The sequence below is a fragment of the Nymphaea colorata genome, chromosome 9 (genome assembly GCF_008831285.2).
Source record: "Nymphaea colorata isolate Beijing-Zhang1983 chromosome 9, ASM883128v2, whole genome shotgun sequence".
Taxonomy (NCBI): domain Eukaryota; kingdom Viridiplantae; phylum Streptophyta; class Magnoliopsida; order Nymphaeales; family Nymphaeaceae; genus Nymphaea; species Nymphaea colorata.
In genome coordinates, this window is record NC_045146.1 from 5,951,156 (window position 1) to 5,975,879 (window position 24,724).

A 24,724-nucleotide genomic window follows, 5' to 3' on the forward strand; every position below is an offset into this window, starting at 1 on the left:
TCCCTCCTACCATTCCTCAATTCTTTGCACTTTTTTTGTCATTCTTTATGTGGCTGAAGTTATATTTTGTAGCAGAGAATTTGATTATTAATCATATGCATTAACAAATTTGTAAAGGAGGTTAAAGACCTTATAGGAAGGAAACTCAACAAGAAGAAATCGTGTCTCATTTTCTTTAATGTTGTCAACAATGAAATAGAGCAAGTCACATATATTATAGAGTGGAGAATGAGTCAGCTTTTTATAAATTTTAAGGAAAATTTGAATGAATATCTATGCAGATGCTTTGTGGTTGTACCGATATGACCCATAATTAATATATGCTCGTCTAACTTCATCTCTCTCATTTACTGATATCTCTCATATAGGACGTCGCAACCCTGGATCACGCACGATGCTTTCTGCAGTTTCAATTTTTGAATACTTAAAAAGTGGAGAATCTGAGAAAAAAAGAAGAACATCAAGAGCTTTCAGACTAGAACAACCAGCATTTTGGTTTTCTCTCTCTTGGTTTTTTCTCCCTTGGTTTTCTCCCCCTTGGTTTCTTTCCTCTTGGTTTTCTCCCTTTTGATCAATAACTTGTTTTTTTTTTTAAATAATCTTGAATATTTTTCATCATCTTCTCAATAAGCTAACATGAAAAACCTGAAATTTAAAATAGACAATAAGATTTAAACTTTTTAGATATATACAAACCCAAGAAACATAGCACAATGCAAGCAACGTATGTTGGCAGGAAATTGTTAAGGTCCATGTTCAGTTTGTACCTCATAAATCTTCTCGATATAAGCATCTTGGCCCTTTTCAGAAGCTCTCTTAATGTTTCTTTCTACTATTTCCTTAGGGACATCAAGGTCTCTAGCTTTTTCCAAGACAGCAGCAAGAACTGAATTTGAAACTGGATTGGGCCCACCTTTGCTCGCTCTAAATCTATGCATTAGGAAATTGATCCCAATTAGAGGTGCTTCAATCATCTTGATAACAATGTGACAAGTAAGACAACAAAGCAACAGCTAATGAAAGAAAACCACAAGAAAGACACATATCGCTGAAAATTTCACAAGAAATATTTTCCTCAAGTCAATAGGTTAAACAAGAACAATATAGTTATAAAACATACTTGAGCTACATACAGAGCATATATTTTTGCACAAAAAATTGGATGTTTCTAATTTAATTGATGAAACAATAACTTTACTTCTATAAAGATGAAAAACAGCTATTATAGTAAATCTGAAAAGCAAAACAAATGAATCATTAATCATATGCTTAGACTGACGCAGATACTATCTCCTTCCCAATTTTCCCATATTGCTTTGCCTTCTTTGCATCTTGTGATCATGCATTTTTCCTATGCATTTAACATAGAAAGGCATTAACAAGAAGCCAAAAAGCCTATTGAAGAACGTAAGGCCAAACTGGTCAGACATCAAGTGCTTAATTTCGATTAACTATATAAGCATTTGCATGAGGTCTACATTCAATACCATCACTAGTATCATAGCCTATGAGATATATCAACTTCAAGCACCTTAATTGCTCACTACCTTTCCAATAAATGAACAATCACTGAAGGCAGAGTCTTCTAAAGAGTCTACATGACTAGAAGATGAAGATGATTCAGATGATTCTTCGTTATGCATATGACAGCAACATGATAAATGGGAAAGGACAATGATTTGACAGAGTATGTCCCTACTCCCTCCTGTTGTTGTGCCAACATAATTGAAAAAGTTCATATAAATACAATTCCCTAGAAAATATTCAAATTTTCCAAGCAAGCTTTTTGGAGAAAAAGAAGAGGAAATATCACATTATTTATAGAATTTGGAAAAATTAATAGCAGCCTAATGACAAAGCAAATAACTCAACAAATGCCTAATGAAAGCACTATTGCGAAGGCATGGGGGAAATGAGAGCTTACAGTGAAGAGCAAGGGAGTTGGGATTCGTAACGCAAATCCTCAAACCGAGCAAGAATGTTATATGTGTGTAAAATCAGACAATATAAATTTCTACAATTTGTAAGACTATATAAATTAACAAAAGAAGTTGAGGAAAAATGAATTCCTTGAAGTGCTAGTAAAGGGGCAGAGATTTGTGAGAGAGAAGTGAGAACCAACCTGTCAGCGAGAGAGAGGGCTCCCTGCCCCCGTGCTGTGGTTGTGGGCCAGGGCAGGGAGGGAGGAGCCAGCGAGAGAGGGAGGGCGTGAGAGAGAGGGCCGTGTGCTGTAATTGTGGGCCAGGGCAGGGAAGGAGGGAGCCAGCGAGAGAGAGGGGCAAAATAGGGTAGGGCAGAGAGGGAGTGAGCGAGAGAGAAAGGGGCGAAAGACGGAAAGAGGGTCGGGCCAGAGAGGGAGGGAGCGAGCGAGAGAGTGTGTTATGTGTGAAAGTGGGTCGTGCCAAACTAAAAAAATTTGATTTTTTTAATATAATTTTTTTTTTCTGCGCTGACCCGTGCCATGGCCCAGGCAACCCCCCCCCCCCCCGCCAAACCCCTGAACCTATCTTGTAATGAGAGATTGAATCTAATCAACTACAACATGATGTCACTAATCTATTATTGGATGTGATCTTTCATACTACATCCAACTATGGTTAAAGAGCTGGAAAAGTGCATGTCAAGGTTTCTTTGGGTAGAGGAACTAGAGGGGGAGAAGCACTTGCATCTAGTAAATTGGAGTGTAGCTTGTAGGCCCAAACTTGAAGGTGGCCTGAGTATAGGGTCGTTGACTCAAAGAAATGAAGTATTCATTGCAAAAAATATTTGTATGATACAATGTTAATAGAGCCCTTTGGAAATGGTTGGATAGTCGTTACTTGTGGAACAAACAAAGCCTATGGACTTTATATAAGCCATAGAAAGGCCGATGAGGCTAGAATCTATATAAAGAATGGAAGAACCTAAAAAAGAAGATTTGTATCAGCATTGGAGATGATAGCAGATATAAGTTCTGGCTTGCGGGTTGAATGAGAACTATACTCATTAAAAAGGTAGAAAGAAAAATTTATGAGACGGTCAGAAATCTCCTAGATATGATGTTAGTTGAAGCAAAAGAGAACATAGTAGTGTGGAAGTAAAAGCTCACTAGAGCAGCTGAACATTTAATTAGGACTTAAGGGTGTAGAGGCTAGACTCACTCCAATGGAAGGATGGAAGGAGAGAGAAGCTTACAACATGTGATCTTTGGACAGCCACTAAAGAAAGAAATCAAGAAGAGGGATGAAGAAATGATGTCTATAGTAATGTAACACAGCATCACTGTCTTATTCATGGCATGTAAAGAACAGTTGCTCACCATGGTTTAGCTTCAAAAAATGGGGTACCAATTGGCTCGTAGATGTTGGTTGTGTGCTCAAAGTAAAGAAACCAACTATCACAATTTATTCAACGTAATTTAACAAAAAAATATATGAATCTAGTTAGTTAGAAGATTTGTTAAGGCTCAAATCCTTGGAAAGACATCCAAGAGCAGTTCAAAGTGTGGAGACAAGTAAAATTTAAAGAAAAATGGCTTTATAAATTCTGGCTATTCCATATTTCTGAAGGATCTAGTGGTGAAGAAACAAATTAGTACATGAGGACCATGTCTCGTCTCAACTCAGATCTATCTATGCAGACATTTGGATATTGTAATAATGCTTATGCAGCGCTAGCATAATAGATGTCTCCATTAATCTTATCATAGTATGGACGTTCATAAATATGGTTTGTAATCATTAATAGCCAATGCTCAAAACTATATTTAAATAGTTGACTGGCTATGTCAAGGATGAAGGCAGCTTCTAGTGGTAGTTAAAAAAGATAGGAATGTTGGTCTTATTTGAGACTAATTATATGCTTTCTTAAGAAGAGACTTAGCTGAAATGAAAGGGTTATTGTGGGGCTTGAATCAAATGGAATGAGTGCTGCTCAAATTGAAGGTGTACGCCTCCAACTCAGACTAGAGAAGAAGATTAAGGGGGATTCCAGAGGAAAATGGCCGATAGAATGGCAAGTTATTCAAGAAAGAACTTATATATTGCAGCTCAATGACAATACACCTTTTCCGGAAGTAGCGAGAAAGATCATGACAATTAGAGCTCAAGAGTTGTCTATGAAATCAGATAAGCAGGGATTATTTTGAGCTTTCAAGTGTAGTTTGCAACCACTGTTACATGAATTATCCAGACTTGGTTTGATGGTTTTATGTTTTCTGGTATGAGTAGCTGGTGTTATGCTACTGGTTTTTTGTATATGGTATTGTATAGCCTATAATGCTTTCAAGTATCCCATGTATTTTTTTACTGTAAATATTCCCTTTTTATCATAAAAAGGAAGGGAGCCTATTTCCTAGCATTCCCAAGTGGAAACGATACCCCTATTGTCTCACTTGTTCCAAATTATGGTACAGATGTTGTCTCAAATATTAACAAATGTAGTGTAGATTGGAGATATATACACACCAATTTTAGGCAAGTATAAAGATACAATATCATCTTGTTTGCTGACAGCTTATGGTACAAAAACTTTATTTTGAGTCTTAAAATGTCTAATGGAGAAGTGGAAACTGTGGACAAAATGTTAGATTGACATATGGTCTTAACATGTATAGGAGAGAAGCGAAAGACATGACTAGAGTACTAGATTGGCAAATTGAAGAGTTTTCGATTAGATATTAGGCCTCCCATTTCAGGTCTATAGAGTCACTGATTCCCAATGCCATTCTCATGTTAATGGTGACAAAAGATTAGCACAGTGAAAAAATTTCTCTCATATGCTACTTGTTCGTGCTTGATTGACTACATTTTGTCCACTCTCCCAAACTACTGAGGACAATTTTGAGATTGCCTAACAAAAATTGGGAATGAATGAACTCAACTTGAGTAAAAACTGAAAGAAAATTATTAACGTAATAAGTTAAGAATGGTTCAAATTGAAGGTAAAAGACTTTTTACTTACAATGTCTAAAGCTGGAATTTGCACAAGTTAAGGCATCTTCTTTTTTTTTCCTCTTCCTTATTATCTACCAATTTATGAAATTTGTACCAATTTTAGCGGAGAAAAAATAAAGCATGGTGTAAATAAAAAATATTAATAATGTTCTAGTGATAAACATAGAAGAATGCAAAGCTCTTGCTATGGGTAGATTTGGAAATTATATAAAAGCTTATGATTATCAACCACAACACTTCAATAATGATAAAAAAAAAAGGAGAATATGAGGTGATATGTCGTGTTTGTCTTTGAACCTAGTCACATGTATGATCAACACATGTAATTACATGAAACTGAGCTAGTAAAATAGCTATGATGAATATATATGTGTAGTTCATATTTTGATTCACACTTTAGCCTTTAATTCCATGCCATAAATACTATATCATTTTACATGTTGTATGTTAACAAAACTACATGATTGTCATGCACAAAAAGAAAGTTAACCAAAACCCTTAAGGTACTAGTTTAACCAAACTGAGCCACGAGCTTAAGACTAGAGGTAAAACCATGACTGAATGCGATTGATTTTTTAATTTTGATAAAATTGAATTGTCTAAATAGATTATCCCGGGACTGCAAGGAAAAGAGATGCATTTCCTTGGACCTTCCTTTCCTATTGACTTTTAAAAAAAAATAATGTAAGTATTACCTTTAATTTCAGTGTTGTTACTATCTAGTAGAGGAAGCCATGAGGAGGATGACCCTTTTTGTAGGTTTGGATGCCAATGGCTTCAATTCATTCAATCGTGATCCCAAAAAAACTCTGATTAATTGGATTTATATATGCCAATCGCGATCTTGACATCACCAAACCTGATGTAGCTTAGTCGTAGCTCAATTTCAGCATGGTTCTTTTTCTCTTTACATGATTCTTGTGTCAAGGATCAACCAAACATGTTAAAAAAAGTACCAAAAAGGAAGTATTTAATTCCTTATTTTCCTCACTTAACTTAACTACTTACACTAATTCTGAGTTGAGAAGAGACATCAATAGTAACTATTCAACAACTAATTTTTGTGAAAAGAGAGTCTCCCATGCTAGATGCAAGAAACAAAAAAATCTCTCTCTATCTTCAACTAATGCTGAGTGTACAACAATAACTACAGACAATGGAAATTGTATGGCTTAAGAAATTGTTGGAAGACATACATCTTCACTTGAAGCAACCTATAACCTCAGAACAGTATATTTAATGAGTGAACCACACATAGGGATTAGGATTACCATTTTGTCAACGCAAAATTTTAAGGGAACATAATTGAATCCATCATGTAACCTCAAAGTTCTAAGTTGCAGAATTCTTCACCAACGCCTTGTTTTCCCAGTGACTTAATTTTATTCTTAGTACATTCTCGATGGTAGTAAGTTTGTGACAAGGCCTTAAACATATATAAATACATCTATATATTTGTTCATATACCTACATAAGGATATATGGTACTATGTGTTTTGAGGTGTAACTGTAAATGGGTTACATTGTAAATCAATATTTTTTGTGTTGTTTAGCTTTTTGTTCTTTTGTATTATTGATTTCCTGTTTAGTTTTTGTCTTTAGCAAAACTGCAACTCTTCTAGCCGTTGGAGGCACCAAAGTGTCAGATTCCTAGCCACTGGAAAGCTACCAACGGCTACATCTCCTTCTCTATAGAAGGGTCTAGATTTCTTTGAAGTTCCCTGGGGAAGTATATTTCTTTTGTGCCATAGGACACTTTTTCACTCAGTTATATTTTCTGAAAGGTATAGATTTTTTTTACTAATAAACGAAATCACCTATTGGCTAATAGACGAGACACAACATACAAAGCTGGTTGGGTCGGATATATTGTTATTGAAGCTGAAAAATATAGATGTTTACCTGATAAACGAAATCAGCTGTTAGCCAATGGAGGAGACACAACACAAAGAGCTGGTTAGATTGGATATATTGTTATTGAAGCTGCAATAGAACTCAATCATGCTTGAGTGAGCTGGTTTCGGCCCCAGGCAACATAAAAAGATAAAAATGATATATCAGTAAAAGATCTACATAAAATAGAGAGTATTAAACTTCTTTAATTTAAAATATTGAGGCATAAATTGAACCTTAAACTCCAGTGCAAAGCTGTTTTTTTTAATGGAACGTTGGAGACAGTACCTGCAAATATAATTCCTGCAAAGGTATGCAGCTTAAATATTAAATTCTTCAATTTCTCTCCACCCCATCCAGGTCCCGTTGGACCCCAAGGGCAGGGGCAATGGGGAAAAGGCTTCAGCCTCTTTGAGGTATATCTCTCTCTTTTAAGATTATAATCTGATTTTTAAGATTATAATCTGATCCGAAATGCAGGCATATGGAGCTCTTCTCGTCCTGTCGGATCATGTCAATACCACACTTAGCCAAACCTGACATAAATATTCTAAGGTCGAATTCCGTCGGACAATGATTCTGGATACATATATTTTAATACGAGACCATGTTGAGCCCGATTTGCAACTATAAACAAATATGCCATCATGTGCTTCGTTTAGGGACAGAAAGCAACTATAAACAGCATCGACCATGGCATCATGTGTAGTCAATCAAATTTCTAAAATCAACAGCATCTATATTATAGCTCTGAAACCTTCTCCTGTAAATAATGATTTCAGTTGCTACTGGTGCCATGCACTTCAAAGTTCAATAAGAAGGCATATACATTTAGCTAGTTACAACAAAACTTGCATTAGTAAATCAAAGTTGACAAAAATAGCAGAACTAAATGAAATCTGCTGAAAATGCAGCAGCCGCGGCACAAACTGCTTCGCTGCCAATCCCATGAGCCAGAGAAGAAAGCCCAACCACAGGATGCATCGGAAACTTCTTGCTAACCATTATCCCCTACCTATAGAGCCAAAGAATCAGAAATATACATGCATATGTATGCAGCCAGAAAAAGAGAATCTGTATCCCATATAGCTGTGCTGCTGTTCGTGGCATATGACTATATACATCCGATAGCTTGTTAGCTTTATCCCACAGAAATGGCCATGAAGACTGATGATACATGTGTGCAAATTCATGGAGCCGTGCTTGCCTCCTCATGTAGGTCCTACGCTTATAAATCCCCTCTATTTAAAAGTAGGGCCTGTGTTCTCTCCATCAAAGAGTGAGGATGGAAACTGACTTCTAAACATGGTAAAAAGACCTGCCATCAACTTTTTAGTCCTGTACACAGTGAAAACTCTCTTCACCAAGTTCTGCTCCATCGGTCAGAGGAGTTAGATCAACAAGAGGTGAGACCTCAGATGGATCTACTGCTTTTTCTGCTATTGTGTTTGATCCAACAAGGCTATCATCATTGACATTTGTCTTTGTCCTCTTACGGCTCTTTACTTTTGGCTGGACAACATCCATGTTTTTCCCAAAATCTTCATCATAATCGAATAGAGCATTATGAATCACCTCCATGTCCTGATGGACGTTCTTGGAATCTTTCTGTGATTTTCGTTGCCTTGAAGGTGCTTGCTTATCAGAATTTGCTTTCCTCTGCAAAGTTCAAGCACAGAAAGATCAGCAATTTGAGATGATGTACAGGAAAGATTTCATAGATCTACAAACAGCTCATGCAATAAGGGACATGATTTCATTCACCTTCTTGTTGCCTGCCTTTTCATTCACTCGTTCAGGTGCTTGTTCACCACCTGCATCCTCACCACTGACGTTTGTTAAATCTTCTAGTGAGGCATCTCCTTCAGCATCAACACGAATGCCCTTTGTTGCCCGCTTTTTCTTCTGCCTTTCCCTTGCCTGCAAACGAAAACAGAGAATATACTGAATACTAATCTTGTCAAAGAAGTTGCTAAGACGCCAAAAGGAATTGAAACAGTTTCACCTGTCCTTTTCAGTAGAATTCATTAACAAGTCACATACATGTCACATCTAAGTGTCAACTAATCTGAATTAGCATTCACCACTGCTTTATGGCCAGCCAGTGGTGCTGACAGTGCAACATAAAAGACTGATAAGCATAGATGCCAAAGCAGGCTCTGAACAGGCAGCTGTCCCTTTTCACAAGAAAGAAACTAAGGGAAACCAAAGCAGTCTAAGCAGCGAACTTACTGCCAGATCTATCAGATGCTGAGACGTGAATGATACTTTCACGTGTACATTATTAAATCAATGTCAGTGCATGCTAGTTAAGCATTCAAAAACACAAGTGTAACAAGTTGCATTGAAACAATTTTAATAAGAGAGAAGGTCAAAGAAGCAACCTGTAGTGGTATCTCTCTTAATTTTTGCTCTAACTGGGTGTCATCAAGAAGTAAGGAGACGACATCCTCAGGTGCCAAAAGGTCCCCTTGAACATGGCCACCAGTCATAACAAGCTGCTGTACAGTATTTTTCTGACTTGCCCTTTGCAAAATTTTCTCTTCAACTGTCTCTTTGCAGATCAACCTATAGACAGTGACCTACACGCCACACAAACAAGTAACATTTAACCAAAAAGAAAGAAAATCAAAAAATTCCAGGAGAAGAATGCTTTAAAAAGGGTGTATTGAGATCCAAGGATCATAAATCCATGAACTTCATTGGCATAGGATTGTTGATGTAGCAAAATCCACATCAAAAGTCAGAATTCAGTATCTGACCTAATATCCACATTGTCCATTTACATTGTCAAAAGGACTTGATCTAAGACTTGACAAAGGGCATAGTCTTAAGTCCATAGATCTAAAAAACCTGAGGATCTTGACATGGAATCAACTATGGGGAAGTCAAACGCCCCCCAAAATGTACTCAAAGGGAGAAGACCCTTCCAGATGTTTATATACTAAGCATGAAAAAAGAACACAGAACCATGCACATTAATCAAAGACAGAGACAATTACTCAGTAACAGGCATTAGCCAAACTTGAGCATCGTACAATGATAATGTCTATCATCAACCATTTCTTTGTGAATATCAATGGAAGTTCAGTTAACCCTCAGTAAGGTTACTGACACTGTGGCTTGTGAACTAAGGAATATGGCCGAAGATACAAGGATACAATCATTTTTACTAGGTTTCTAAAACAATTTTATTTTAAGGACATTGAATCAAAATGGAGTACCGCATGACATAGCTTGTGAATTATGCCAATTATGCAGTGACACTAAATAACAATGAACTTAGAGAGATAGAATAGATGGTATAACTACAGGAAATGGAGAGGATAAGGTAGAAGGGTCATAATTCAGTCTTTAAATACCCTTCTTCTAAGATCTAAGTGGGTACTTACATGCCATTTATTAACTACAGATTGTATCAAAAAGCAGCTAATAATAACTTGGCCAGATCCTCCATGGTCAAAGTTCTCATTAGCCCAACTGGTTGGCTAAGTTAGATATCAACGTAAGTGAAATGAGAGTGGGTGTGGATACAAGTGAAGCTGGGTGCTGGGCTGGGTACCCAATGGCTGTCAGGTACCTGCCTGGCCGACACTTGTGGCTCGTGGACTGGCCAGATTGAAAGCAGGCCAGGTTGAGATGTCCTTGGCCAGGTATTGAGGGTCTGACTTGGCCTAATTCAAAAATAAATCCACCTCGCTCGACCCATTTTTTTTCAACTGCCGCTCTCTCCCCCTCCTTCCTGTTCTTCTCTCTTCTCTCTGTCAGTCTCTTGTGATTTTCTAGTGCCTATGCACATCTTGCCACCAATGCACTTCCAATTTCCATCAGGTACATCTCTCTCTCTCTCTCTCTCTCTCTCTCTCTACATTGTTGCAGGTTCCTACTTCCTACGAGATAGAAACTGCTAGAATTACTGAGGGTTTCTATTGTTTGACAAAAACCCTCAACAATGTAGAGAATTTCTGAGATAAGAAACCCATACAGACCCTCGGCAATGCCGAGGGTTTCTATGAGATAGAAAGCCCATGGTGACACCAGGTGTTTCTGCATGATATAAAACCCCAACTATGCTGGCATTTCTGCTCCAAGTGTTACCAGGGTTTCTAAACCCCCAGCAATTCCAAGGGTCAATACTCTTTTGTTAAGTTTTAACCATCACTGGGGCCGAGCTCGTGCTTTGTGGGGCTCGATAACTAAGTGGGCCTTCATCCGAGCTGCCATATTGAGGCTTTTGAGGCTCGAGCCAGCCCAGCCCAATGCCCAGCCATAGATATGGGTGCAGCTATGACAATATGGGTTCAGACACAGCAGGTTTATTAAAAAATGGGCACAGGATACAGCCAGGTGTGTGTGTGTGTGTGTGTGTATATATATATATATATATATATAATCCACAGAAAGTCAAACCTAAAGCAAAAGTATCAAACAATATGGTGGAGAAACAGCCACAGCGATAGCACACAAATTTGTAAGGCCTATGCATCCCACCTCAAACGCTCTGGCAAGGGCAAGGTACAAGCATTGTCACAGAAAACACATTTTATTCAAGCAAAACATGAAAAGAACGTTAGAAAAAAGTCAAGCCAAAAGAAAAGGAAAAAAATGTTTTTTTTTAAATGTCAAACGAAAAAATAAACGCAAACAGGACACATTTTATTCGATTTTTCACTTTTTTTTTTACATTTTTTTGTGCTTTTTCGCTTTTCCCCTTTTTCACGTTTTTTATATATTTTAATTACCAGATTGTTATTTTCATATTTATCACATTCTCTTTTTTTTTTTTAGCTTTTATAAAGTTTGTCGAGTTTTCCCCAAGAAAACAACTTTGTTGTATTATACTCAATGTTGTAAAAGGTGTAGCGTAACGTGTATCGGTCGGGCCGACCTATACGCCGTATAGTAACGTATCACAAACGCAGCGTATCGTAAAATTAATCTTTTAATTTATAAAAATATTCAAAAAATCAGAAAAAAATAGAAAAAATAATTAAAAATTCAGAAAAAATAAACAAAAAATCAGAAATCAAGAAAAATGTATTCAAATATAAAAAAGATCATCATACATAATGAACATTCAAAAATAAGAAACCAGAGATTCAAAATAACATAATAAGCATCCATCACAATTTAAACTTGAAAATTTTATAGAATCTTAGGACTTAGAGTCCTAAGACTTGGATTCTTAAGACTTAGATTACATCACAATTTCATAAGTTCAAAACATAAAGTTATCATCTTTCATGATTCAACGATAATATCTCCCAAATCGATGAATCCTCAGTTATTTTTTATGAAAATGGGCAAAATCTTTCACTCCCATGTCAATTGGAGTCTTTAAACACAAGAAGAGAGAGGGAGGAGTGTTTAAACTTTAAAACACAAAGAACTTTGTGTTTTTCCCCATATCGTAATGATAATATCTCCCAAATCGATGAATCCTCAGTTATTTATTATGAAAATGGGCAAAATTTGTCACTCCCATGTCACTTAGAGTCTTTAAACACAAGAAGAGAGAGGGAGGAGTGTTTAAACTTTAAAACATAAAGAACTATGTTTTTCCCCGTATCGTACGATATGGGGGTGTATAGCCTGTATCATACAATACGGGCGATACACTTACGGGCAATACTTTAAAACATAAAGAACTTTGTGTTTTTCCCCGTAAGTTTATCGTATAGGTTTTCTAAACCTATACGATACGTATCGTACGATACACACGGATAACATTGATTATACCCAAGGAAAACCTCACCGTTTTGTATCCAAAAACGATATTTGTGACAATGGGTACAAATGTTGCACAACTACTTCCTCCCTCCCTCTCTCACCAGATCTTTCTCTCTATGTCATTCTTGTCATCTATCAAAGGTCATCATCACTGTTGTTGTTTCTGTCATCAAGCAAAAGTAGTCATCATCTATACCCTCCTACACACTACCGTTCCCCTTCCATTGTTTGTCGTTGTTCGATTTGATTTTGTGCTAGCAAATGAGAAGAGAAAGAACCCTAGCATCTATATCTTCTTCTTTTGTGATGCCTTATGTTGTATATTGCTTAGTTGTTAAGGTTTGGACTAGTCCACACCTAGGCGTCGCCTAGGCATGAGTCCACATCCATCGCGTAAGTCCACCACTTAGGCGACAAGTGTTAAGACTAACACCTAGGCTAGTGCCTAGGTGTGCCTAGGCTGGACTAGGCGCTAGCATGCCTAGGCTGGACTAGGCGCCAGCAGGCCTAGTCCAAGGGAATGTGAAAAGTCACATTACCTTCAAATTAAGTCCTGTAATTTTATTATACACTGTTAGACCGTATATATTATATGCAGTTATATTATATAATTTCTGTTCTTTGAGTACAGTTTGCTGTACGTTAATTACATATTCTATATCAACTCATTAAGTGGAAGTTCCAGCCATACGTTAAATACTGATTCTATAAAACCATGAATGTCTGTATATATCTTATGTGCTCTAAAACATATTTTGTGGAACATCAAGTGGAAGTTTCAGCCATACGTTAGATACTTATTCTATAAAACCATGAATGTCAGTATATATCTTATGTGCTCTAAAACATATTTTGTGGAACCTATTGACAGCCTTCTTACCTAGGTTTATGGTAAAAAGACCACCAGTTTCTCTTGTTTAGTGCATGTCTAGTAATCAGCGAAGTATGTGCAGACCTCACTCTCTCTCACTTGTTAAACTTCTTCTCTTTTGCAGTCATGCAGAATCTGCTGTCACCAATGAAGCCCTTGGTCACACCATCAAAACTTTAAGATTTAAATAAAATGTTCATGTTTTGGATTAAAATGTTTATGTTTTGGATGGGATCTGACCGAAACTTGAACCAAAACGTACCACTTGGTGCAGCTTGCTATATCTAAAAAATTGTGTACCCATGTAGGTACCACAGCCCATTTCATGTACCAATGTACATAGTTGTTAACCAATCTCTTAGCACCCAACTAATCGGCCAACTATTCTGACTAGTCAGTCATTGACCAACTTGTGTTGTTAGACCAAAGACTAGGGGTCGGACCTATATATATATATATTTATGAAAATTGAATGGTGACTCTAGCTTTTCAGAGTCACCCAGCCATCTAATTAGGACCATCTGATCCATCATGATAGACCGTTAAAAGAAAAACAAGAAGAAAAAAGTGATGAATATTTTTGTCATTTAGTAGTTCACACCTTTTTCTCCTTGTTTTTCTATCAACCATCCATTTGCTTCACATGGACAGTCATGATTAGAAGGCAAGGTGACTCTGAATAGCCAGAGTCATTATTCTCTCTCTCTCTCTCTCTCTCTCTCTCTATATATATATATATATATATATATATATATATATATATATATATATATATATATATATATGTACATATATATATTCTCAGCCAACTTCAACCAACTAGTCATTTTGGGATCTTGAATGACTTGTTTGATACCTTAGACCAACTTGTGTTGTCAAAAGTGGTTGGTTTAGTCATTCATCAACTGACTAATCCCTGACCTACATGCATATCTTTATTCATATTTATCTATGCATAGATATAGATTGTTTACATATGTTTTGTATTATATTTATTTATTTATAGTTGACCTTGGACCAGCTTGGAACAACTCAGACCAACTAGGCCATTCCAGGATCTTGACCAACTTGGGTCTGACTTCTGATTTTGACAACTGAGGGCAGATCATAAGAAAAAAGGAACATGTCCTAGGAGAAGATAGCCAGCTCTCATAACAAACAAACGGCAAAGCCGTATTAAGAAAACTGACCTCCTTTGTCTGACCTAGTCGATGTGCTCTGTCCATAGCCTGCAGATCCAAGGTTGGGTTCCAATCGCTTTCATAAAATATGACAGTATCTGCAGCTGTTAAATTAATTCCAAGACCCCCGGCTCTAGTGCTCAATAGAAATACAAATATGTCGTTCCTACGTGGACAAAAAAACCATTATCAACATCCAATTAAGTCATTAGCACTTACAAATTACAAGGTAATTAAAGAAAAGTAGATAGAACAAAATCTCAATTCCTACCTACACTGGAAGTCCCTGACCATATCCCGACGATCCATTATAGTTGATGATCCATCCAAACGAAGATACCTGTACTTCCTATAGTTCATGTAATCCTGATCTCAAAGGAAAAAGAGAAAAGCGAACCAACTTAAGAATGAAGGTAGTGAATATGGTGAAGAGAAAGGAAAAAAAAGATACAATAGCTAATATATGAATCTCCTTAACACATTTGTAACAATATTTTAATAGTGCACATGCAGTTGAGCTTGAAAAAGCAAATCAGCTTTGCTTCCTATGTTACACTGGAAACGGTTATTATGGTATTTTTTTTGTTTAATAATTTATATTTTATGAGTAGAAAATGAAATATTTGTGTTTATTTCAATATATATATATATATATATATATATATATATACATATTCACATGGCTGTCTCCCTACAGGCCTACACCCAATTTTTTTTTTAATTCCTTGCACCAATATCTGCATCCGCACCCACACACACCCATATGACATAGTCTGCTTTTTGTAGCATGAAACTTTAATTTGTTTCAAAGCCTAAATGATATCAATTGGAATATATATATACCTCGAGAATATTCAACATCTTGGTCATTTGAGCAAACAGAAGTACACGGTGGTTTTCGGCCCGTAATCGTTTTAGCAATATATCCAATGTCTGAAGCTTCCCAGAATCCTGCAGAAAGTGGAACAATCTTCACTTTAATTTTCCATGACATCATCAATACATATCTATATCCCATCTATATATGGCCAAAAATGCTGCACAGACCAGGACATTTTGAAAGTAAGAGTTATGGGCTCAGATTCACCATATGAATTTGACAAACTTTGATATGCAACATGCAGGATCACAACAGTCACATACTAAAAATGCAGCTTCCAGATGGCTCTCCTAAGATCATGAATTCAATGGATAGACAAATATAACAAGCAAAAAGAAACAACAGATTACCGTGAGCATCTTCGCAGGATCAAAGCTCTGCATAGGAGGTGAAGATCCAAAGACCTTGTATGTCAATTGAAGAACAGGCTGCACAATGGGCAATTCAGCATCTATCTCTTGTATCAGATGGTGGGTCTTAAGTGGTCTTCTGGGGCCATTAAATTCAGATGTTCGGGCAAAACCAACAAATAGCCTTTTCAACCAGGGATGATGCAATTCTTCAAGCAGTTGATAAGCAAAGCTTCTATCAGAACAGTGAACATCAACCTACCAAAAGACCACAAAGAAATTCAGTGGAACAAAACCTTGGTCAAGCAATAGCAAACAATGTCCATGTCAACAAGAAACAGTTCTGCAAAATTTATCTTGCTAATAGCCACAGGGAGAAGACATCCTAGTGGAACAAAGAACTTCTGAAAATTACAGATAGAGAAAAGTTGAAAAGGAAGCTCACTGGTGGTGCTCGTCCCCTAGGGATGAAAGTGTATGTTGAATTTATGAGTCTAATATTGGATATAAATCGATCATGGTGTGAAGTAACAAGTCCCTCATACGGGGCATTACCAGAGCCCGTTGCAAATTTTCTTCTCAGTAAATTTAAATCTGATCGAGTGGGTAGTAACAACATCCTTGTGACAGCTTTAACTGTTGCTTTCCCCAGACCATCAAATTGAGGATCACTGTCCTCTGATTCCAAGAATGAGTCAATTATTTCATCTAGATACTTTCTATTCCATGCCATAATAGCAAATAATAGCCTCTCAAAAACAGAAACTTTAGCGATATAACTAAATTCCTCAGGTGAGACATCAATCAGACGAGAAAATCCAAATGTCCCACTGTTCACAGGAATTGACAGTCCAAAGCCTTCAGCCTGCGGAGACACAGATCTATATACATTCTCTGGAGCATAGATATTAAATAGTCTCTCAAGCACTTCAGATTGGACCACATGGCCCAATGCGAAATGAGGTAACTTAGCATCTCGAAGAGTTTCCTGATAAACCAGCTTTGGAATCTGAAAATAGAAACAAAGTAAGTCTCAGAAAAAAAAAAAAAAAAAAAACATGTAGGTTACAGAAGAGGACAAAAACTAACATAAAGAAAACCGATCAGTTGATTACCTCATACTTTATAGGGTTATGACTCCCTGCATAGTGCACATCCTCTAGTTCTCCAAAAGGTGGGGGCAAAAGAGAACTTGGAATCTCTCCAAAATAAAAGGAAGTATTTCCTTCATTGCGCTCAAACAATTCTGGATGGTTACAAACCTGATACAAAAGCAAATAAATGAAAGCCAACTTTTATGTAATTAAAACTTGAAAAATAGATTTGAAGTATAGTTGAGTTCCAAATGAATATGAACATTCATCTACAAACCTCTTAAAAATATGAAATATAGCAGATTTACAAGTAAAGCAAGTTTTCAACAAAGTGGACAGGATAGCACTTGGTAACCTTTCTTAGCTGGATGACTATGTTCATGAGACTAAGGATCTTCTTCTCATTAAGATGGCCACGACTGCCATCAAATAACTCAGAAATAGATATTTTGTTCTTAATAGCTTGATAGAATGCTTGCTGTCGTGAACTTAGTTTGCAATGTACAGTAATTTCCTTCTTGCTGGTCATTTCTGATATTACATCCTTCTTAACGCGTCGAAGCATGAAAGGTTTCAATACTGCATGCTGTCAAATCAACAATTAGACACGCTTTTAGTCCCACTATAAAGGCAAAGAAATACCTTGCTTTGAAGCTAAAATTGAACTGACTAGAAAACTGGGATTTAGTCCTCACCAGTCTGTTAAGCTGATGTTCATTTAAAGTGCCACCATGCTCAGCATGATTCTCAATTCTGGCAAGAAGAAAGGAATGTAAATAGAGCTTTAATATAGAAGAATGATGAAAGGGTTTAAGAAAAGACAAAAGCTTGAAGCAATACCCTTTTGAGAACCACTCATTGAATTGTTCATGACTGTCAAATAATGTAGGCATAATGAAATGAAGAAGAGCCCACAGCTCTGCCATGTTATTCTGTATAGGAGTGCCAGTAAGTAACAGCCGATTTCTACAGTTAAAACTGAGTAAGGTCTTCCAGCGTATACTGAGAAAGGCAAAACAGAAAAATTATTATCAGCCACAAGAATTGATCTGCAGTTCACAACATGGAACTGACCAAGTTATATAACTGAAATTATTGCCAAACAGCACACGAATGTCTACAAATTCCAATTAACAATCAGAATATTCAACAGAATTCTGAAAGAATTTTCCTCCTATGAATCTTTGGGCATCTCATGGTGCACAGAGTATTACTGAGCAACACAAAGATATCTTAGTGCTGCTTCTTCAAAATAATATTTTGAATAAGTGGTTCCCCATATATATATGGCCAATGGCCATTAATATTATCTTCAAAATAAGTTGAACCGAAAGGGGCAGTTCCACCAACTGATAGTGATTACCATGATTACCACATGGTCACCTTTCAGCAGTTTCAACTTTCAATTTTGGGCTCAGATGTTTCAACTTTCAAGTACTGTCTGGATCATCAGGTTGCGACAAAATCATATTTACTTCAGCTTCTTTCTTCCCCTTCTCCTCTTACACTAAAGTTAATTATTTGATGGCTGCAATTCCCTTCCACAACTTCAGGTTTGGCATATCCCAACTACAAGTTGCAGGCTTTTTATAAAAAGGTTTCAGTAATATGGTCCTGTTCAGTGCCTGTATTATAACAATTTTAATAGCTAGAAATTTAAGTGTTTACCCTTCGGATCTACCTGCATATCATATCCTCCAACATGGTGAATATTAAAAATAATTGCCCATCAGACAGACTAGGTATTTATTTCAGAAAGGAAAAAAAGCTCAAGTCAGAGTTTAAAGCATAAGAACAGTCGGCAAAGACTTGGAATTTATTCCAAAAGAGGGAAGAAAGCTCAAGAGTCAAGACATACCAAAAACGGGTCACACTCTATCATGTAGTTATACCCCATGCAAGTATACCTTTAGTTGGATTGTTAATGTGTTCATGTTTACATCCATATTTCACACAGGTTGGGACTTGAATTTGACATGTCTAGCCCATTTCTGACCTGGACCAAAATTTGAATATTTATAGCATTACAGGGTGTTCTAAAACATGGGATCCTTGATTCTTCTTGATCGGTCTAAGCTATGCTAGCAAGCAGGTACACTAGAACCATAACCTGGACAAAATGATTAGTCACCCTCTGAGTGTCTAAGCTCATATTGAGTTCAGGTTCCTCAAGACCAACATATTAGCTTCAACCATACAGGGGCACGGTTAAATGACAATCCAACTGTAAGTCTTTTCTCTCGCTATTTTCAAATGGTTAATAGCAGCCACAAGGTTACTGTTCAACATTGAATTAGAGTGTAGACAAGACCGTGCCTGGTAATCATTCATGTAATGGCCACTACGTCTGACAATGGCATGGCAATAAAAAATTTTGAGGTACAGGGAGTGGTGGAGTGCTATGATCGGGATCGGGGATGGGCTTCCCAGGATTGAAGCCTTTATGAAGATGAAAAGGAGTGTCAAAAATGTAAATTGCTACCCTACCCTGAACCCACACAAACTGACACTTATCCGCAAAAAGAGTACTTTTTTTCACAAAAGAAACCTGATGAATACATGAGATTCACAAATCTATGTTTTATATGCCTCTTTTATAGACGTTACTTTAGCATGTACATTGTACCATAGAAGACTAAAATAGTTGTTCACGTCTACTTATGAAGAATTATGTAAACGTCAGAAGTTTCTGATAGCAGAATAAGTTATCACACATGGAAAACATTTAGACTGGACAAAAAGTGTAACATTCTTATAGCAAGAAATGCATTACCTTGAAGAGCTTTTAATGGCTTGGGCTTCATCCAATACCATGTATTGCCATTTCACACGCTTGAAGTACTTCTCATCCATTACTAAAAGCTGGTAGCTAGTAATAAGTATGTGAAAGCATGATTCCCTGAAAGTGTGAGTGGTGATAGAACATCAGTTTACTAGTAACAAACATTATAACAGATGGAGAAAAAAATCCAAAAATCAAGAGCGGCTCTGTACGTATAATAGGATATTCAATATGAACCTTCGATAGAGGCGCTTAGGGTTGATGTTTTTCCTCAGAATTGTCCTCTCCTGAAGGCCACCCCAGTATGGAAGAGTTTTAAGATCAGGGCAGAAGCGACTTACTTCATCTGCCCAGTTATTCAAGACTGATGCAGGTGCAACTACCAGAAATGGCCCCCAAATGTTTTTCTCCTGCCCAAAGCATCACAATTTAGACGGAAATTAGATGAAGTTCATTAGCAGAAATAAACATTTCCAAAATAAGAGTCCACTTAAACAGATCACATGGAATCATTTTCACAAAATCACTGATTCTCAACATTTCTTACGTTAACATGCAGACCACTTAGATTGATTTTGCCAAACAAAGAAACCACAGCATCAATGCATTTGGAAGGTAATATAACCTTAATGATATTTCTTGGATCTATTAACACACAGAAATTACACCCTCTTCAAGACATGATTTACTTCCAATAGGTCGTCCGTTTTTGTCATGATGTTGCCATACAATTTAGCAATATTGACATTTCATATTTTTCTCGACCAGCATATATCTTTGTACCTTTTCAATACATGGCAACTTTTCCAAGAAATAACATTACATATATATATATATATATATATATCTTTGTACCTTTTCAATACATGGCAACTTTTCCAAGAAATAACATTTTATGATATATATATATATAATATTCATTGTCAAGGAAACCTCACATGCATTCTTTGTGATGGTTATAAGAGAGCTATAAAAGCTCTTATTTTCCTCCTCTTCAGAAAAGGGAGAAAACTACCACCTAGACTATGGGGATTGCTTTGAGATACCTTTCAATATAGCAAAGAAAACTGCTGCATAGCACACAGTGGGAATGCAGTCACACGAATAAACATTGTCTCTCCTAGAAAATTTTCACAATGGAATCCTAGATAAGCTTTGATAGTTTGCAACTTACAGTAACAAGTTTATTACCTCAGCTAAATGAGCCAAGAATGCCATAGCTTGGATAGTCTTCCCCAAGCCCATCTCATCAGCTAGAATGCCATTAAGACCCTGCAATTATTCGCTTACATGTTTAGCATGTAGAGAACAAATTGACAAAAAATGAGAAACGTGACTGTAATTACAATGGAAAGAATACCTGGTCATAACAATTAACAAGCCACTGCAGACCCTTCAATTGATATTCTTTAAGACACCCTTTGAACAACTCAGGCGTCTGCACTGATGAACCTACTGGCATTGTTGAGCTATAAAACAGAATAACCCATGAATATTATTAAAAAGACAGATAGAAGTTATCCTGTCAAAAGAAAAACTTCAAATCAGCCTACAACAATAAATGGTTCACTTACGGATGCAGCAGGTCAATGTTACTAGATCCTTCAATTGAAGCTTCTGCTGCCATAACTTCAATATCAACACCTTCACGTAGCTTCATGCATTCACTGTCAAATGCACTAGTAAGCTTCTTTTGTTCAGAAGCTGCATGTTGGGCTGCCTTCAGTGCTTCTCGCTTCAAAGCAGTCTCTTCTGGATCCTCTTCCTCATCAGACTTTAGATCCACCAAACTAGAAGGAACACCTTCTGCTGTAGTATCTCCCTCAGTTGTTGGCAATGACTCTGAAGTTTGTGGTGCCGACTTGTTTTGCATGAAATGGCTATAGAGTTCCGTTTGTGATAGTAGAAAATTAAGCCTCTGCTGTTGCCTTTTTGCTTCTCGAAGTTCTTCTTCACGTTTCAAGGCCTCTGCTGCATCTCGTTCCTCCTTTTTTCTCAGTTCTGCCTACAAAGAGAAAAAGGGAAACCAGTGTCACATGCTGTGAAGGCTGTACATGCGAAAGAGTCATATAGTTCAGGTGATAGTGCATGACCATCTTGGGTATACAGCTGCAAACAACTAAAATTACGAATTTGAGAATAGATCAACAAGCATTGCTTCCTATTAGGCATCACTCTGTGAGAATTTTTACCAGCTCCCTGTCCATTCTTTTCCAAAATACCAGCATATCTCTGGCCAGTTTCCTGGTGCGCATTGGTGCTCCCCTCATATATTTGAGTGACCTAGTTGCCCTCAATTTCACCTGGTACAAGAACTCCACAATCAGTCACTAACATGGAATATTCATTAGATGAAAAGAAGATATGAAGTATCATGTAAGATAAATTATCATGTTGAAATTAATCATAAAAAGTAAAAGATAATCAAGTTTCATTACACAGAAACATGATGCAAAATAGTGCACTAGCACAATGTACCTCTCTTTGACAAGATTCTGAGAATTTCTTTGCATCCATCACTTGTTTCCTGTGAAAATTAACAAACATTTTGTAATGTCTGCCAAAATTTTTTAGCATGTTATCCCATGCTTTCTTAAGCTTGTCTCTTTCCTCTTTCTCAATCACAGAAGGGTCTTTCTTCACCACTTGCTTCTTTGGCAACCTCCGCTCAATTATCTGAATTTTGCAATTTAACAGGATCAGCAAACAGTAATCACCTTTCTCAAAAGCAAAGATATGCTGCTAATACAAGAGAACATAGCAGCAAACTAAGCTACGGCAAGCAAACACTAACCTCATAAGTATCTCCTTTCTCCAGAACCTTCACATAATGAACCTGTAGAATACCCATGTCTGACATGATTGATCTTTGAATCCCACCTGCAGCACCTTCAGGAATTGAAGACGAATCCAAGCCCAAGTCACAGACTTGAAGATTGAACTTTTGAACTGAGTTGGAAGATGCCAAGCTCTTGACTCTCGCCTGCAGCGATTCATATGTTGGCAATGTCTCTCCCATGCCTTGACTTCGACCTCCAGTCCTTCTGTCCAAGGCCATGATTGAGCCCAGACCAGAAGCATCTAAGGGACCGGTAAGCAAATATTCTTCAATGCGAATATCCGAGAAGCTGGGCAATCCGAGAGTTGGGGCAAGATACTCATATGTAGGTGGGATCCTATAGACAACACCCTCGCCAATATCCAAGTAAACAGGCTCAACCGAATTGTATCGATCAAGATACCCGTTACTGAAGTCCATTTCATGGTTAGTCTCATGCTTGTGAGGACTAATATCTGCATAAATCTCATTGTGTACCTCCACTCCACGATTACTTCTCTCATCCTTGAATGAACCTACTACTTCATTTGCTAGTCTCTGTCTCTTCGTATGAGTACTGCGCTTTATGCCCGTTGTGTTGGTATTGCTTGCTACCAAATTTGAAGAACCCTTGAACCTCACTCGTCTGTACCTCTCAACATGCTCAGTGAGCATCGATCGGTAATCCTCTTCAGAGATGCGGGTGCCATATTCACCATCATCTTCGTCATTACTGCCAGCATCCCTATGGCTAACTCTCCTCATCCTTAAGCCAAATTCAGGCGTGTCAACAGCATTCCCATTTAATCTTCCTCTTCTACCTAATGTACAAGCAACTTAATAAGAAACAACCACATCATGATGCCTCCCCAATTTCCCATCACCCAAAAAAAAAATCGTTTTTTTCATTTTCTTTTTCAAATGCAAGTCCCTCATACCAATTAAACAGAATCCTCAGGGTAAAAAGTAATAGGAGAAAAAAAAAAAAAAAAAAATAGAGACGGTGATTAAAGATTTTCAGGAGAAAAGAGAAAGGCAGAGAGAGAAGAGTAATGATAAACAGAATACCGGTTGGGGTTGGTGGGAATAGCAAGAAAAGCTTGGGTATGAGGGTTTCTAACAAAAAAAATCAACACTTTACAGGAAAAAGAAAAGAAGATGCAATAAGAAAACCCTAGAAATCCGGAAAACCGGAAACAAGAAAAGTATCTTGACGTGGTGCCTACCTTGGGTACCTCTGCTCTCATCCTGACTACTACTGGCACAATCATCAAAATCATCGTCTTGGTGGGGAATTTGGAAGTTCATCAAGGGCTACAATCACAAAGAAGAACAAGAAAAACAAAGAAGAGAAAAACAAACAAACCCCAAATCACCAAGAATTCAAAACAAGCAAAAGCAAGGAGGAACTTTTCAGTAAGCAAGCCATCCAACAGCGAAGGCTTGCGAATGAAAGGTACAATAAACTGATCAGAGAAAGCGAATGAGAAGAAGACAGGGGGAAAGAGGGAGTCCAGCGCACCTCGAGATTGAACAGGTTCGAGAGAGAGTACCCATTATTGGTCAGGCAGTACCCGTTGTCCATGTCATCGGAAACCCCAGAAGACGAACAAGAGCCCTAGCTTTCCCCTAATCGTAGCAAAGAGGAAAGAGGAGAAAGGAGCAATGAGAGAGAGAGAGGCGGGGGGGACTAGAGGAGGCACGTGCGAGAAGGAAACATACGTGTGGGGATGGGAAGGAGGCGGTGGGGAGGAGGGACGAGGCACGCGCAGGGTCCAAAAGAGGAAAGCGTGTGGATCGCACGTGCGAGTCATCGTTCTCGCGTTTGGGCTTTAGCCTTCGAGCCTGCGTTGGTGCCATATTCTGAAGGCCACGGCCACGGCCACCAGCGGGAGAGGCGGCACGGAGACTTTCTGCGGGGTTGTGCTTAGCAACTCAAAAGTAACCAACACCATGTTCCGACTCGAGAAGTAGGGTTTGCCATTGAAGGAGATTGTGAGGGCAGAACCCATTAATTAAACCGTTTTCACTACAATTAACTTGTACTCCAAACCTTGCAGTTGTAATCAAATCATTTTTATGAACGAAGGTTGGTAGCCACCAGACCATTATACGCCAAATTGGATGGGTCATCGATTTTAAGGAGATTGAAGGTTGGAGACGAAGCTGAAAAAAAAATAGAAACCACCCA

General features: G+C 37.6%; 1 protein-coding gene across 1 annotated transcript; it reads right to left on the bottom strand.

Moving 5' to 3' along the window:
- Positions 1-7,545: 7,545 nt before the first annotated feature.
- On the bottom strand, positions 7,546-24,244 carry LOC116260195 (chromatin-remodeling ATPase INO80). The gene is made up of 22 exons (XM_031638339.2): positions 24,056-24,244; positions 23,760-23,847; positions 22,510-23,354; positions 22,194-22,391; positions 21,908-22,018; positions 21,290-21,720; positions 21,076-21,184; positions 20,907-20,987; positions 19,953-20,125; positions 19,707-19,832; positions 17,774-17,935; positions 17,629-17,686; positions 17,289-17,519; positions 16,955-17,101; positions 16,285-16,848; positions 15,840-16,097; positions 15,453-15,560; positions 14,881-14,975; positions 14,619-14,775; positions 9,212-9,409; positions 8,592-8,747; positions 7,546-8,486 (listed from the first exon to the last, which is right to left on the bottom strand). Exons 1-22 carry the CDS (start codon positions 24,116-24,118, stop codon positions 8,160-8,162), a joined length of 4,686 nt encoding a protein of 1,561 aa, XP_031494199.1. The 5' UTR covers positions 24,119-24,244; the 3' UTR covers positions 7,546-8,159.
- Between the last annotated feature and the right edge of the window lie 480 nt (positions 24,245-24,724).